Here is an 18,183-nt window from a genome sequence, read left to right as displayed (position 1 = left end):
GACTACGGTAGCGCAGCAACTTCCAGCAGATTATAAGGAAAAGCTGGCCATCTTCCGCTCCTACTGCAGCAAACACATCGGCGAGAAAAACATCCAGCCCAGCCACATCACAAACATGGACGAGGTGCCGCTCACTTTTGACATCCCGGTGAGTCACACTGTGGAGAAGAAGGGGACCAGCACGGTAGCGATACGCACAACGGGGCACGAAAAGTCTTCTTTTACTGTTGTGCTTGGCTGCCATGCTAATGGACAGAAACTGCCGCCTATGGTGATTTTTAAGCGAAAGACTTTGCCTAAAGAGAAGTTTCCAGCAGGAATCATCATTAAGGCAAATGAAAAGGGCTGGATGGATGAAGAAATGATGAAAGACTGGCTGAGGGAGGTGTATGTAAGGAGACCAGGTGGTTTTTTCCACGCATCACCATCGCTGTTGATCTGTGACTCTATGCGTGCCCATCTCACAGCCGATGTGAAAAAACTTGTGAAGCAAATGAACTGTGAGCTTGCTGTCATTCCGGGAGGCCTGACAAAGGAACTCCAACCGCTGGACATTGGTGTGAACCGCCCGTTCAAAGTAAGGCTGCGAGCGGCGTGGGAGCGATGGATGACCGGTGGAGACCACAGTTTCACTAAGAGTGGAAGGCAGCGCCGGGCGAGTTACGCCACAATTTGCCAATGGATTGTAGATGCTTGGGCTAACATGTCTGCTGGCACTGTTGTTCGAGCTTTCGCAAAAGCCGGCATCGTTTCCGAGGAGCCGCACGGCACGAAAAGTGACTCTGACAGTGAAGACAGTGAACCTGGCATGTTTGATGGAGATTTAGCGCAGCTGTTCAATTCAGACACAGAGGATGAGGACTTCGATGGGTTTGATTGATGATAAAAATGTGAGTACCAAACTTTGTTTTGCTCCTGCTTTATTTTTAAATATGCACACTTGTATGCTTGTGTGTTGTTGATGATGACGATTACTGGTAATAAAAATGTGAGTAAGGTACCGAATTCAGGTTTGCTCCCGCTTTATTTTTAAATACGCATACGGTACTTGTATGCGCCCTATGATCCAGTGCGCCTTATGTGTGTGTTAAATACAGTAAGGGCACACATAACTGAGACTGCGCCTTTTAGCACAGTGCGCCTTATGGTCGTGAAAATACGGTAGATATGATACAAACCACTGCAGCGCAGTACCTGTAATACCTACAGCATGTTCTAATCGCTCTAATAGGATATTATGGTCGACAGTATCGAACGCTGCACTGAGGTCTAGCAGGACAAGCACAGAGATGAGTCCACTGTCAGAGGCCATAAGAAGATCATTTGTAACCTTCACTAAAGCTGTTTCTGTGCTGTGATGAGCTCTGAAACCTGACTGAAACTCTTCAAATAAACCTCTGCAGATGATCTGTTAGCTGTTTGACAACTACTCTTTCAAGGATTTTTGATATGAAAGGAAGGTTGGAGATTGGCCTATAATTAGCTAAGACTGCTGGGTCTAGAGATGCTTTTTGAGTAAAGGTTTAACTACAGCCAGCTTGAAGGCCTGTGGTACATAGCCGATCATTAGAGATAGGTTGATCATATTTAAGATCGAAGAATTAATTAATGGCAGGACTTCTTTGAGCAGTTTTGTAGGAATGGGGTCTAAAAGACACGTTGATGGTTTGGAGGAAGTAATTATTGAAGCTAACTCAGAAAGATCAATTGGAGAAAAAGAGTCTAACTTAACATCAATGGTACTAAGAGTAGCTGTAGATAATATTACATCTGTGGGATGATTATTTGTAATTTTTTCTCTAATGATAAAAATTTTATTTGTGAAGAAGCTCATGAAGTCATTACTAGTTAACGTTAAAGGGATGGTTGGCTCAACAGAGCTCTGACTGTTTGTCAGCCTGGCTACAGAGCTGAAGAGAAACCTGGGGTTGTTCTTATTTTCTTCAATCAGTGATGAATAGTAAGATGTTCTGGCTTTGCGGAGGGCTTTCTTATAAAGCAGCAAACTATTTCTCCAGGCTAAATGATGATCCTCTAAATTTGTGACACGCCATTTCCTCTCCAGCTTACGAGTCATCTGCTTTAGGGTACGTGTTTGAGAATTATACCACGGAGTCAGGTACTTCTGATCTGAGGGCCTTTTTTTCTATAAGGCAGAGTAAATTAATTTGTTGATCAATCATTAAGTCATGAGCTAACAGAGACTTGGAGGAGAGAGACCTAATATTTAATAATCCACATTTCATTCTTTCTCCCTGTCCTATCCCCCAGTCATGTCTGTCCCGTTTGTAGCAACTGAAAATAAAATAAATTCATAATTATAATAAAGGTCAATGAAATGGACCAATATGGCAAGGCCATGATGATCCACTTGGTAAAATAAATCCGCTTGGCATCTTTCTTGGCCTTAAGACAACAATTCTGATGGCTAAAGATCCAAACGGGACACACAAAAAAAATAATAATCCACATTTCACTGTTTTACTCTTTGGTTCAGATGTGGAAACTGTATTGTTCTTTCTTTGTGATTTTTTATATGTAAGTCATTGTTTTGCTGGTTTTTAGTTTGTTTTTTTGTTGTATAAAGCGCTTGAGTTCTCAGAAGAGTAGAAAAACACTATATAAGAACCAGTCCATTTACCATTTACCATCAAACAAGACATGACTGCCATCCCACCAACTTGCCAGCATTCTCTTATTAGTAGGTTAATGAAAGGGACTTGCACACTGAGGCCTTCTCTTAGCCTGCTGATTCCTCCTGGGATTTTCCCACAGGTTATAAGGGGCTCTCAGAGGTGCCTTTTGAGACCTTAGTGTATTGACTTAAAGACTCTGTCACTCAAAACTGAGTGAGCTGCATTGGAAGCATGGAAGTGTCAGCTTTTGATCCACAGCCATTTGCTGATAAGAGCCAGTGTTGGCTTAATTCACTTTGTCCTGTTGGAGCATTACGCATGTATCCAGACAGGACTAAGGTGTTTAGGAAAGCAACCAGCTCTTTGTGTCCTCGCTCTCATAGAGGGAAGCCTCTGTCACACTAGCAGAGAGCACTAGAACTGAGAGCAGATATAACACCCCAACACAAAACAGATTGGCATCTCTAGCAATGGATATGACATGAGTCACACATGGCATGTAATGAAGGAACCATAGTGAAGGTGGGTCACAAAGCAACTTGGAGAACCAAAGCTCTGGCAATATGTTTTTAGACTGCGGCTGAACGTTGTTCCGGGATTTATCACTGCTCATTCTTTTTGTTCCCCAAGTGTCCTCGATGTCTAAACCTTTGTTATGGTCAAACCATCAGGCCAGATGAAACCATGCCTCTCACTAGAGCAGGGCCAAAAATATTTAGCACGATATACATTTGAAAATTTGCAATAACGATATAACCGACGATATAAATGACACTAGACAAAATACTTTACAACTCCACAACTTTATTAGTGCAAAAAACCCCATCAATGTATTTTCACTTAAACAAGCAGCTTTTTTATGTGCTTAAAGTTATATATAAACGTAACAGTGCAAATTCCTCGCTGACAGTTTAACCAAAAGGCATTTCCAGTGGAAACTGGCCGACATATCCTCAGCATAACCATGTATAATATCCACTAAACTTAAAAAGAGGTTATACACATACAATACGGTAACATTATGTTGAAGCACAGTACGTATCACTCCGCGAGGCTCCGCCTACGATAGTCGAAATGCTCCGACCCATATTCTATCACGATATTTCATTTTCTTATCGTTGCCCAACATTATACCGGTATTACCGTGAACTGTATGATATGACCCAACCCTACCTCACTTATCATCAGACCAGCAAACAGGGAGAAAAGCTAAGCTGGCAGCCAGCAGCTCCTTAAACATCACCTTTAAACATGCTTGACAGCTTGCTCCGTCTATAGTTATTTAGTCAGACAGGCAGCATGATAGTACAAACAATTACAGCAACAAATGCCGGATCATTGTTCAGGCGTGTGCATGACTGAGGTTTCATAACAGTTTTTAACAACAGTTATGAAGAAACACATCAGCAGAAACTAAATGGCTGATCAGATTACTATGTGATGCATCATGATGGTGGTGGGAATATTCAAGTCTGTGGGGGTTTTAATCTTCTCAATCTAAACACTTGCACTGAACTGACTCCACCCTACACAAGAAGAAGTAGCACTCTAATCTTGAGAGACATGACCCACTCTCTGGTTTCAGTTTTCTGATGTTTGGTAGGATTTTAAATGCAGAACATGTATTTATGTAGTAGTATTTGTGCATTTGTTACATTTGTTGCACATTAAAAAAGGCACCTGTAACATTCTGTCCAACTTTAAGCAAAACACATATTTCTAAAATAACTTAAAATATAATAATGAAACAATACTGCCCCCTGTTGCTTGAAATATGGAATTTTATTTGATAGCACTTCTTACAGAAAGAGACAACAAACCAAAGATAAAACCCCTCGAAAAACAAAAGCAAGAAAAATTAGAAGACATTGTCAGAAAAATCTATTTTTAAAATATCAGAAGAAAGATTCTTCTTCTTACACTTGTGACACTGGACTATATCTACACACTATATCTTGTTGATACATGTTGGTCATGTATAAGACAACAGTCATGATCATTCCATGAAAGACTTGACTTTTTGTTTTGTTCACATATTTTTTCACTTTGCTGTTTTGCCAAACAAAAAGTTTTGAGACATGTCGCAGTCGCAAGGTTTGGTTCTATGTCTGCATCATTTACAGTTACAAAGTTAATTATCAAACTGCACAGATTGAGAAATCCATTAATGATAGTTTATAGTCTAACAAAAGGGGAGAAAACCTCAACAGAAAGCGAGTTAACACCATCACCCTCTGGTATATAAGCCTGCCGTTTAGCTCGTAAAACAAAGACCCAGAATTTCAACTCTCTAAATGTGATATTTGCAGCACATTTTATGTTTCTTTTATCATTTTTAAGTATAGTGGATCCAATCCCTTGGTGTAATGCTGGTGTTTGGGCATCTGAAGAGTCTGGATGCAAAGTTGAAGGTTCTTGCTGAATTTCTGGTTAGGAAAAAAAATCAACTCCGATCAGTACTTGCTTCGAACAAAAAGATAGCAAATTTCTTTTTTGTGGGTGTGTCTTAATACTCACAGCATCCATAAAGCCTGTTTACACGGGCGATGTCATTGGGACTCATTCGGAAAGCATTTCCAAAATTAAGATTAGGATTGGACCTGGCAACAATGGTTGGCTGCCCATTCTTGGAGAAGGCGAGTCTAAAAGAACAAACAACAGCACACAAACACACATACGCGGTTATATTAGGAAAACAGAGGAGAAAATGGGCCCATAAAGTATTTAACATTAAAAATCCATTCCCCACTGAGTGTGTGCATATTTTTGTTAGTCTGGATTACATTTTCTTGCAGAAAATGCAAAACATGTAAGGAAATATAAAACCTTACAAAGTCCATCTCACACAGCAACTCACCTGCCATAGTGCATGACAGAGTTGAAGTCATAGGGAGTCCCCAAATTGTTGGTCTGCACTTTCACAAAGTTGCGCTCTTGTCCTAAACAAAGATTTCCAGAAAATATTACATGTTTTTATATGCTTCCACTTCAAAATCCGTCTTCAGTCTCAGCTCTTTGACGATGTATAGATCGAAATGCTAGCTAATCTCTTCTGTGGTCATTTGTTTGATAGTCTTGGGACTAAAGAAATACAAACAAAATCTTCTATGCAGTGCTCGCTTGAACTGCAGTGTTTTATGTGCTGAGTTTGGAAAAGCACAGATTACTTGTAATATGTACACTGCTGTGAAACAGGAGGATGTCCCATTGTGTACTAAGTTAACTGTAACCAACGTTTTGGGTAGTTCAGCTGACCTGTGATGATGTTCCCGGTAAGGATCCTCACATGCCGATCTCTGTCAGAGCGGACCTGCTCGTGGTGGAAGCCCAGAGCATGAAGAACCTCATGTTGCACCGTCGACTGAAACAAGCAACCATTTCTCTGTAGGGAGACTAGCTGTCCTCCATTCTGACGGCCCAGGTATGAATAACACCTGATAGACACAATGACATCACTTAAAAAATAGATGGACTGTTCTATAGCCTAGCACTGTGCATCCTCCTCCTTCAGCTAGTCATGCTAAGGCTAAAGTACCAAGAAAAGCAATGACAGTAATCATGTGACCGACTTTGACACTGTGGCTCTATAGACACTGCTCGAACCACACTTTAGCTTTTGTACTTTAATATCTTAAATAATATTTTAAAATAAAAAACACACATATCCATTATCAACTAAAGTAAATAAACAGATAGCGGTCAATCAATCTCAGAAGCTTTTTAAACATCTGTCGTCCCTTAATCATCTAATAACCCACCAGATTCATCTTCTCGCCTTACAAGGTGCCAGTCTCTAGTTTGGAACTAGTGGACCAAATAGTATGTGAAATAATTAAGAGCAGATGAATAAAATGCTCTTTACACTCCTATGCAACAGTATACATTTCATCTAGTAGCAAACAAAAATAAAACTGGACATTTTACAGTACAAGGTCAATGCAGAATGGTCCTTCAAGAACCTGTTTTGATGACACATACAGAATATTTGTAATGCAATCATTTTCAGAATTGCATTTTTGAAGGGTTTAGAGGGTGTGGGTGTATCAGTCCTGTCCTGCCATATAGATACAAGTACAGTCTAAGTACAGCAAGTGCATTCTCACCCTTGTCCAGAGAAGAAGTGAAGGAAATCTCTGTGGCTTGTACGCCAGACAAACCGGATGCAGGTGGAAGCGTGGAAGGTGACTAGGGCATTGATGATGACGTTGCGCTCTTGGCTGCCTGCAGATTCAAATATGAGTCTGATGAGGAGCTTCTTCAGTATTCAGGATCTTCAATATGTTTCAGCCATTTCAACTTGGCAGCATAAACAGTATTTACAATCTGTGCTGCTTCGAGGATCTCTGAGTTCCCATCGGAATGACAGGGCCGCCAAAATCTATCTATCTATCTATCTATCTATCTATCTATCTATCTATCTATCTATCTATCTATCTATCTATCTATCTATCTATCTATCTATCTATCTATCTATCTATCTATCTATCTATCTATCTGTCTGTCTGTCTGTCTGTCTGTCTGTCTGTCTGTCTGTCTGTCTGTCTGTCTTGAAATAGAAAAATTGAGAAAGTGACATTAAATGAAAACATAATTTGAAAATTGTGTGCATCTGTGTATGATATCAATTCAGCATACTTATACAAATATGACTTTTCAGTTTAAATGCTTTTTAGTTAATCCCACAATAAAACAGCATAGTTAACAAAGCAGTATTTTTGGAAACCACTTGAAATATATAATATATATATATTTATATAATAATGGGTTTTATTTAACTATTTTTATCCATCTCTCCTTTTCATAAAGTCTGTGTTTAATGGTTAAAGTTTGTACTGCTTACTGTATTCAGTGCCAATGGAGACAGGTACATAGACAAAGCGTCCCGTTTTAGGCCACTTGCAGCCAGTGGCTGTGCATGGAACAGCATTCCTGGTAGCAGTGGGCACAATGTCACCATGAACCAACACTTTTGCTGCAGAACAACAAACAGAGCGTGGTTAAATGCTCGATACTTGGGCTGCCATTTGCTCAGTTATGTCAAAACAAAGAGGTAAATGCTTACAGCATTTACTTTATTGATCGCACAATTACAATGTTTGATAATAACACAAATAAAACAGCTGACTAAGACAAGCCAGTAAATGACCAAAAGGCTGATTGATCATTGTGTCTGTTGGGAGTTTACTGTATGTTAACATGTGAGTTCTCAGGGATCTTTCATTTTCATCCAGAATTTATATGTTAACAAAAAAGAGTTTTATTTTGTAAATCTTCACTTACTTGAGTTAGCATTGACTTTTTCAATGATCGCTGAGGCACCCAGAGACTCATCTGTGGATACAAGAGGAAACCAGTAGATTAACTTTAATCTCTTATATTAAAAACACCTCAATATGTTGGAAGTATTTCATCACTGAACGTACCAGTTATATTTCTAATGACAGCAGCCCTCTGCAATAAAAAACAAGACATTTTCAACTTACTATTAATCACATTTGAAATCACACTGACAAATGTTGTTGTTGGCAAACAAAAACTATTATGTGAAAATACTTCAACTGCGTCACGCTTAAACGCTCATAACAAGCAGCCATGTCTGTTAAGCAGACACAGTTAGAATTACTTTCACAGAACAGCCGGCAGTGTTGAACAACATTTAATGGCTTTGCTGGAAGAGTCAAGCTTACCAGACAAACGGCTGTCATTGACAGGCAGATGGAGAAGAAAAAGGCTGGAGTCATGATGTTGGTCCTCTGCAGTTAACCTACAGTCACAATCTGAACAGCACTGTTTAAAAAGAACTTCAATGAATGTATCTGCTGGAATAGAAAGGCAAATAAGTGGGATACGGGCAACCCAACAGCTGATTCTGTTCATCTGGATGTTAACTTTTCTCCCAATGAAAATGCTGAGCAGACAACATCCACATGAAGAGAATCAGATATCTGGGATTTCCCTACGTAGAGGATTCAGCATGCAGGGAGATGATATGAGGAGGCTTACCTGTTGTACCAGGTGTTTGCTGGATGCAGCAGGTGTTCGGCTGCTCCATCTTTATAGATAGCTCACACAGGGTGTGGCTGAGGTTTCAGGGCTGTCTTTTTAGTTATCAATCCATTAGTTTCTTTTTGCTGATGCCAAAACACTAAAGCAGCAACAAATTTCCAGGAAGGAAACTTCAATCAAGGACATTGCAAACATTTTTTGAGGCTGACGTAAACATTCAGAGCATTAAATAATTGCAATTAAAAGTTGCAAAGCCCAAAGAAATGCTGATAGAAATTTAATTTCAATCAGACTGGAATGAAATTCTTTTAACAACATAATTACCTTTGGGCAAAATAGTCAATAACAACAACATTTTCCTCATATGTACTCAATTTGCACCTTTGCCTCAGTTTGTAAAACATTTCATTGCTAGCTTACAAAATAAAGTTCTTCCTTCTGAAATTCAGTCAAGCATCACATTAAGGAAATACTCACATAAAATGCAAACACTGAATATGTGGTCTGAATGAACAAAGATATGAAGTAAGGCGCTAGAGAAGGAAAACCAAACAATTCATCAGACCTTCTGGGATAAATGTGCCATAAATTAATTAATAATCATTTTAAAATCCTGTAACATTAGACAAATGGCAAACTATGAGTGATTTGTTGTGGCTTGCTGCGATGTCTTATATAATAGTTAGAGTTTAATATTTTGTGCAGATCGAGGTATTAAAAATAGCTTTTTGGCTATTTTTAATACCTCGGCTCCTGAGTAAGGAGAACTGTCTCTATCAATTCTCAGTAAGCAAGACACACATGAAAGAAGATTATGTATGAATTGATGAGAAATTTCAAGTGACAAAAGACTCAGTGCTACGTGAGACAAAGGGCTGGGATGGAAACCAGGAAACAGGTTTTTAAGATTAGTTCTTGTAAATGCAGCTTCCTTGTGTGCAACCTGAAAAAGGCTGTGCTTAAAACAATTTCATAAAAGATATAAATCAATAAATGGAGAAAGAATGTTTAAATGTTCATTTTATTTATTAAAAAACTTTTTATTTCTCTGTATCACTTTGGTTGATGGACTAATTTTTATATAACGCTTTTCTACTCTCCTGGTGTACTCAAAGCGCTGTATACAACATGCCACATTCACCCACTCACACAAGAACTTCTAAACTCAAGTGTAAACAAATAATATTCACACACATTTACACTCCGATGAACGCATCGTAGGGCAACTTGGGGTTAGTGTTTGGCCCAACAATATTTGCACTGCAGTTCATCCTTGGGAAACCAAGGATCGAACCACCAACCTTCCAATCAGTAGCTGATCTGCTCTACCACCTGAGCTACAGCCACCCTTGTAACCACAATTGATCCACTTAGAAGATTCTTTTCATGTGGAAACAGAGGTTTTTTTGAATTCCTGCTAGTGTCTGGGAAAGGAAAGAAGGAAAGGGACAAGTTACTGTACCTGCTAGTCTTACTGGTTCATCAACATGAACTTTCAGTTTGGGAAGTGTGATCTAAATGGGAGTGTTTACTGGAAGCTTTAGGGCACCATCGCAGTCATGCTGGCTTTGAGATAGGGACTTAAAGAACTCATCAGATCTTTCAGCACAGTTTAACTTAGGAATGTGCCATAGCTGCATGTGTGCAGGTTTTATTCTATGGATGCCTGACCTGACACGTCAAGGGTTTGAAGTGCTGTGGGGCCACAGTGCTACCCATATCAACACTGTCCATCTTTATACACCACAGTCTGGAGTATATTACCACATTATGCAATAATGGGTGTCATGGTCCTGGGCCATGTTGGCCCAGTATTCTTAGTTTCCATGTATTTTTGTATTTTGTTCCTTATGTGTTTTCCCCTTGTGACTTTTATTCCCTGTGTGCCCCTCTATGTATCTGTGAGCCCTCGTCTCCCCTCCTTGTGTTTCATTCTATGTTTTCCCCAGCCCGTTAGGTCTGTGTTCTCCCCGTGCTCTCTCTCCTCCTGTCTGAACCTCTGTACTTCCTGTTTTACTTTGCCCGTCTCCCGTTAGTGTTGTGTTCACGCCTGCCGTGTCTTGTTATGATTATCAGTGTCACCTGTGTTCCCCGCGTGCTCCCACTTCAGGAGTTCATCCCCCGTGTCTGTGAGTTTTGCGATTGGGTCCTCATCCTGCCTGCCACACAGCGATCCATGACAGAAGAACGCGACCAGTAATGGACCCAGCAAACTCCCTACGGAACCGGCAGCGTGCAGACCCCGCCTTCCCTAACGAGAGGAGAAGGCAGGAGGCTCGGCATGCCCGGGAGCGCGAGTCTGCCTTCTATGGGACTCGATTGGCTCTAGGTGGGCCGCGCAGCCTCCAAACTGCAAACGCTGCTGCCTTTTCCCCACATCGTCCCACGGTGATAAGAGTTGGAGGATTCAGCCTATCGCCTGCCACAACTCCTCCGGCCTTTTCAACTTCCGGTTCACCTCCCCTGTCGCCGCCCACGTCCCGCGCAAAGAAGAGGGTTACTCGGCGGCCGAGGAGAGATTTCGTGCCTCCGACAAGCAGCCTTTCTCCGCTGCAGTCCTTTGCGCTCTTCCTGGGACTTCCACGCTCGGAGCTGCACAAGCTCCCTGTCCCTCCCTTCGGCGCAGCCCGGCCCGTCATCGGCTCAGTCAGCTGACTTCCCTGAGGTGCCCGCGTCTACAGCCTCGGGAACTCACGGCACAGTTCCCAGGAGTAAACGGCGCTCACGCCGTCGCCACCCTAAAGTTACTGAGCAAACAAAAATGTTTTGCATTTTCTGCAAGAAAATGTAATCCAGACTAACAAAAACATGCACACACTCAGTGGGGAATGGATTTTTAATGTTAAATACTTTATGGGCCCATTTTCTCCTCTGTTTTCCTAATATAACCGCGTATGTGTGTTTGTGTGCTATTGTTTGTTCTTTTAGACTCGCCTTCTCCAAGAATGGGCAGCCAACCATTGTTGCCAGGTCCAATCCTAATCTTAATTTTGGAAATGCTTTCCGAATGAGTGCCAATGACATCGCCCGTGTAAACAGGCTTTATGGATGCTGTGAGTATTAAGACACACCCACAAAAAAGAAATTTGCTATCTTTTTGTTCGAAGCAAGTACTGATCGGAGTTGATTTTTTTTCCTAACCAGAAATTCAGCAAGAACCTTCAACTTTGCATCCAGACTCTTCAGATGCCCAAACACCAGCATTACACCAAGGGATTGGATCCACTATACTTAAAAATGATAAAAGAAACATAAAATGTGCTGCAAATATCACATTTAGAGAGTTGAAGTTCTGGGTCTTTGTTTTACGAGCTAAACGGCAGGCTTATATACCAGAGGGTGATGGTGTTAACTCGCTTTCTGTTGAGGTTTTCTCCCCTTTTGTTAGACTATAAACTATCATTAATGGATTTCTCAATCTGTGCAGTTTGATAATTAACTTTGTAACTGTAAATGATGCAGACATAGAACCAAACCTTGCGACTGCGACATGTCTCAAAACTTTTTGTTTGGCAAAACAGCAAAGTGAAAAAATATGTGAACAAAACAAAAAGTCAAGTCTTTCATGGAATGATCATGACTGTTGTCTTATACATGACCAACATGTATCAACAAGATATAGTGTGTAGATATAGTCCAGTGTCACAAGTGTAAGAAGAAGAATCTTTCTTCTGATATTTTAAAATAGATTTTTCTGACAATGTCTTCTAATTTTTCTTGCTTTTGTTTTTCGAGGGGTTTTATCTTTGGTTTGTTGTCTCTTTCTATAAGAAGTGCTATCAAATAAAATTCCATATTTCAAGCAACAGGGGGCAGTATTGTTTCATTATTATATTTTAAGTTATTTTAGAAATATGTGTTTTGCTTAAAGTTGGACAGAATGTTACAGGTGCCTTTTTTAATGTGCAACAAATGTAACAAATGCACAAATACTACTACATAAATACATGTTCTGCATTTAAAATCCTACCAAACATCAGAAAACTGAAACCAGAGAGTGGATCATGTCTCTCAAGATTAGAGTGCTACTTCTTCTTGTGTAGGGTGGAGTCAGTTCAGTGCAAGTGTTTAGATTGAGAAGATTAAAACCCCCACAGACTTGAATATTCCCACCACCATCATGATGCATCACATAGTAATCTGATCAGCCATTTAGTTTCTGCTGATGTGTTTCTTCATAACTGTTGTTACAGGCCCATATCTAAATTGTGTGTTCTAGCAAAAGTTCTAGAAAAGTTCATTAGTGAACAACTGAAAGACTTTTTGGACAAAAATTCAGTTCTTTCCCAACATCAGTCAGGATTCAGAAAACAACACAGCACAATAACTGCTGCTATTAAAGTGGTTAATGACATTGTTGACACATTTGACCATGCTATTTTATTAAATAGACTAAACAATATTGGTATATCTGTAAATGCTGTAAGTTGGTTTTCAAATTACTTGTCAGCAAGAAAACAGTGTGTCCGTGCTGCTGGGTCTTCTTCCTCTTTTCTCCCAGTATCCAAAGGAGTTCCGCAGGGTTCCATATTAGGACCATTGCTATTTTCTCTTTACATAAACAACCTTTGTGATAATTTGTCAAATGCAGCATTTCATCTTTATGCAGATGATACAATTATTTATTGTTCATCCCCTTCAGTAGCACAAACCCTGCAATTTCTGCAGTCTGCCTTTGATGTCGTTCAGTCCCATTTAACTCAACTTAAGTTGGTGTTAAATCCAGAGAAATCCAAGTTCATGCTATTCTCAAATGGCAAAGAGTTGTTAGCTACGTCTCCTAAGATTAAAACAATTCAAGGATCTGAAATTGAAATGGTCACATCCTACAAGTATCTAGGGATCATTATAGATCAGAATTTGTCATTTAAGACTCACATTCAAAGGCTTGTGTTGAAGTTAAAACTAAAACTAGGTTACTTTTTTAGAAACCAATCCTGTTTCTCCCTCCAAGTGAGAAAACATTTGATTCGTGCAACCTTTTTACCTTTATTGGATTATGGTGACCTGCTTTTTATGAATGCACCTGCCCACTACCTAAAGAGGTTGGATACTGTGTACCATTGTGCTTTACGTTTTATTACTGGCTATGAAAGTCGTGTACATCATTGTTCTTTGTATGCTGCTGCTAAATGTCCATCTTTGCATATTCGTAGACTCTCCCATTGGTTGATTTTTATCTATAAATCTCTCCTTGGGCTGGTTCCATCTTATTTATGTGTTTATATGTGTAAAAATCACAACCAATACAACCTTCGTTCGAACAAAATCATACAATTGATTGTCCCAAAAATTAGAACAGAATTGGGGAAAAGGGCTTTTAAATATGCTGCCCCTGCTTCCTGGAATAATCTGCAGAAGGAACTGAAATTATCAGAATTGGTTACCTTGGGAAAGTTTAAGTCTGTTTTAAAGGAACGAGAGAACAGCTCTTTTACTCAGTGTGATTGTTTTTAAATGTACTCTTAATTTGGTCTGTTATTGTATATTTTACACATGTTTGTATGGGATATTGTATTTGTTTTAAATGTTATATACCTATGTGGTATGTGACTTTTGTTGCTATGATGCCAGGTCTCTCTTGGAAATGAGATTTTTAATCTCAATGAGATTTTTTACCTGGATAAATAAAGGATTAATAAAAACTGTTATGAAACCTCAGTCATGCACACGCCTGAACAATGATCCGGCATTTGTTGCTGTAATTGTTTGTACTAGTTCATGCTGCCTGTCTGACTAAATAACTATAGACGGAGCAAGCTGTCAAGCATGTTTAAAGGTGATGTTTAAGGAGCTGCTGGCTGCCAGCTTAGCTTTTCTCCCTGTTTGCTGGTCTGATGATAAGTGAGGTAGGGTTGGGCCATATCATACAGTTCACGGTAATACCGGTATAATGTTGGGCAACGATAAGAAAATGAAATATCGTGATAGAATATGGGTAAAACGCCCATGCGCATTGCCTTTGTTTTCATACACACATGGTGAAAAAGCACGGTGGCGATGCAGAATGAGAAGAGCGAAAGCGGATCTTTGAATGAAACAGATGAACCAGAACTGGTTTGTAAAAATGCTGCAACTTCAGTGGTGTGGAACTGGTTTAGCTTTCGTCCGTCAGATACACAACAAAGCACTATTTTTGGTAGCGCATGCTAGCGGGCCGTCGTTATTACCGTGTTGTTTGGAAAATACGGTGCACTTAAAATCAATCCTTTGATTTTTCTGAAAGTCGACAGAGCCCCTTATAATCCCGTGTGCCTTATGTATGACCTCTGGTTGTGTTTACTGATCTGGAAATGATTTTATGTGCACGGCGCTCGAAAATCTGTCAAATGTTTCAGTACGACTTTGCTAAGCTACGAAGCCTTGATGGATTGTCGGAGCATTACGGCTATCGTAGGCGGAGCCTCGCGGAGTGATACGTACTGTGCTTCAACATAATGTTACCGTATTGTATGTGTATAACCTCTTTTTAAGTTTAGTGGATATTATACATGGTTATGCTGAGGATATGTCGGCCAGTTTCCACTGGAAATGCCTTTTGGTTAAACTGTCAGCGAGGAATTTGCACTGTTACGTTTATATATAACTTTAAGCACATAAAAAAGCTGCTTGTTTAAGTGAAAATACATTGATGGGGTTTTTTGCACTAATAAAGTTGTGGTAAAGTATTTTGTCTAGTGTCAATTATATCGTCAGTTATATCGTTATCGCAAATTTTCAAATGTATATCGTGCTAAATATTTTTGGCCCTGCTCTAGTGAGAGGCATGGTTTCATCTGGCCTGATGGTTTGACCATAACAAAGGTTTAGACATCGAGGACACTTGGGGAACAAAAAGAATGAGCAGTGATAAATCCCGGAACAACGTTCAGCCGCAGTCTAAAAACATATTGCCAGAGCTTTGGTTCTCCAAGTTGCTTTGTGACCCACCTTCACTATGGTTCCTTCATTACATGCCATGTGTGACTCATGTCATATCCATTGCTAGAGATTCCAATCTGTTTTGTGTTGGGGTGTTATATCTGCTCTCAGTTCTAGTGCTCTCTGCTAGTGTGACAGAGGCTTCCCTCTATGAGAGCGAGGACACAAAGAGCTGGTTGCTTTCCTAAACACCTTAGTCCTGTCTAGATACATGCGTAATGCTCCAACAGGACAAAGTGAATTAAGCCAACACTGGCTCTCATCAGCAAATGGCTGTGGATCAAAAGCTGACACTTCCATGCTTCCAATGCAGCTCACTCAGTTTTGAGTGAGGTTGGAGATTGGCCTATAACTAGCTATAAATGGAGTCTGAGCAGACACAGAAACGCCAGCTCAAGTCTGAGGCAGCAGCAGCCATTCTCGTTATATATTTTTGCAACACGTCACATACACACACTCCGTTTACTCAGTTCCCCTTTTCTTTGTGTCAAATTTCCGGTGCAGCTTTGCACTATACTTGCTCTTTTCTTTACTTCTCCTTTCTAAAGTCTGTTGCCAGGGCAACTTGTCACCCTTATAAATGATTCCATTACCATATCACATCTTCATTTCATCTTCAAAACTTTAGTACCGGTACGCCTAACTTTTCGACTAATTTAAACGCCTCTAAGCCCAGGTCTAACCTTGCTGGTCAATCAACCTGCTTCGGGAACGCCCTCACCGATGGCGGTCAAATCTCTAAGCCCTATAATAATTTAAAAGTGGTCCCCACGGCTTGCCCGGAAACCCCACTCCTAGGCGCTTTCGAATCCCGTCTGCGCCTGAAGCGCAAAGGTTTACCTGTCAATCACGTTTAAACGGGACCACCCGAGTCCAACCCCATCGGTCAAATGGTGCAAGAAAAGTGGTGCTTGACCACTGACTATTAATGACTGTCCCTACCTGTCGCGGGTATCACCCGAATTAACCCTCTCGCCGGAGGAAATTGCCGCAGTCCGCAGCAAGATGGAGCCACAAGAGTCATAGAGTCATAAGAGAGGTGGAGAATAAACTTAACCTGGGTGTCTACTGTCTTGTGCAGTCTCGGAGATGATTGAATGTTAGGGTGAGTACAGTTTCCTCGGCGGTGGGGTCAGGTGGGCTGCCCTGTAGGCCCCGGTCTGGATGGGCCTGGGCTCCCTTGCCTTGGTGGGTACTGAACGACGGTAGGAACCCCTTCTTTTCCTCCCCATCCCCGGCTGCCTCCCTCTTCCCGCTCCAACACACCCACAACTTAGACATCCACATTACTCACACTCTCATAACATATAGGGCATGTGAGAATGTGTGTGTGTGTGTGTGTGTGTGTGTGTGTGTGTGTGTGTGTGTGTGTGAGGAGAATGTGTGTCTCTCTGTGTGCATGACTTCCCACTGTTTCTAACAACATAAAATGGTAATCTCCCCCACACCCAATATATGGTTCACTTCCTGTATTTGTTCACCATGCTAAGCAGAGGGACGCTGCTGCTCAAGAGGCTGCTAAACCACAGACTGCTGCTAACCTAAATGTGACTGTGGATATTGCGCGCTCAGTAATGAGCACGCCTGTAAGAAAAGGTGGTGGTCTTAACGTGACTGAGGAGATTGAGCACTCCTCACCACAGTTATATGCCATCACGCCAAAGGGTGGAGATAAACCTTTGAAATTAAGACAGAGGAGACTAGAGGTGAGACATGGTCATTACTGATGACAGATTTAGATAAATTTTCATAAACCATTCATTTGCCACATCAATAAAGAGCACGGCAGGGCAAAATATTTTTTCTACCATGGAAACCTTTAAAAAGTGAAATGAGACAGAAAGACAGGTGAGAAAGAATAAAACTGACTTTTTGATGGCATTTTACACACAGTACTGGTGCAGTACGGTTCGCACTGGAACGGTTCGCAGCCGAGTGTGAAGCAGCGGGAATGAGGATCAGCACCTCTAAATCTGAGGCCATGGTTCTCAGCCGGAAAAGGGTGGAGTGCCCACTGCGGGTCGGGGATGAGTTCCTGCCCCAAGTGGAGGAGTTCAAGTATCTCAGGGTCTTGTTCGCGAGTGATGGGAGAAGGGAGCCGGAGATCGACAGACGGATTGGGGCTGCGGCTGCAGTAATGCGGACGCTGCACCGGTCCGTCGTGGTGAAGAGGGAGCTGAGTGTAAAAGCGAAGCTCTCAATTTACCGGTCGATCTACGTCCCTACCCTCACCTATGGCCACGAGCTGTGGGTAGTGACCGAAAGAACGAGATCGCGGATACAAGCGGCAGAAATGAGCTTCCTCCGAAGGGTGGCTGGCCTCTCCCTTAGAGATAGGGTGAGAAGTTCGGCCATCCGGGAGGGGCTCAGAGTAGAGCAGCTGCTGCTCCACATCGAAAGGAGCCAGCTGAGGTGGTTCGGGCATCTGACAAGGATGCCCCCTGGGCGCCTCCTGGGTGAGGTGTTCCAGGCATGTCCCACCGGGAGGAGGCCCCGGGGCAGATCCAGGACACGCTGGAGAGATTATATCTCTCGGCTGGCCTGGGAACGCCTTGGTGTTCCCCCGGATAAGCTGGAGGAGGTGGCTGGGGAGAGGGAGGTCTGAGCCTCTTTGCTTAGG

The 18,183-nt window shown here is 41.4% G+C and overlaps 1 protein-coding gene and 1 long non-coding RNA gene across 2 annotated transcripts; one reads left to right on the top strand and one right to left on the bottom strand.

Annotated features, from left to right (window-relative positions):
• Positions 1-4,397: 4,397 nt before the first annotated feature.
• Positions 4,398-8,423, bottom strand: LOC112433206 (hatching enzyme 1.2-like). The gene is made up of 9 exons (XM_076888362.1): positions 8,324-8,423; positions 8,060-8,087; positions 7,917-7,967; positions 7,477-7,608; positions 6,740-6,857; positions 5,892-6,070; positions 5,494-5,575; positions 5,154-5,278; positions 4,398-5,062 (listed from the first exon to the last, which is right to left on the bottom strand). Coding segments are annotated over exons 1-9 (771 nt in total). The 5' UTR covers positions 8,378-8,423; the 3' UTR covers positions 4,398-5,060.
• A 3,151-nt stretch (positions 8,424-11,574) lies between these two features.
• On the top strand, positions 11,575-12,448 carry LOC143413471 (uncharacterized). The gene is made up of 2 exons (XR_013094084.1): positions 11,575-11,695; positions 11,787-12,448. It is a non-coding gene; the product is annotated as an uncharacterized LOC143413471 (long non-coding RNA).
• Positions 12,449-18,183: the final 5,735 nt, after the last annotated feature.

Source organism: Maylandia zebra, linkage group LG2, assembly GCF_041146795.1.
Source record: "Maylandia zebra isolate NMK-2024a linkage group LG2, Mzebra_GT3a, whole genome shotgun sequence".
NCBI lineage: Eukaryota > Metazoa > Chordata > Actinopteri > Cichliformes > Cichlidae > Maylandia > Maylandia zebra.
The sequence above is the reverse complement of the archived record's forward strand: the minus strand, read 5'-3'. Positions and strand labels throughout refer to the sequence as shown.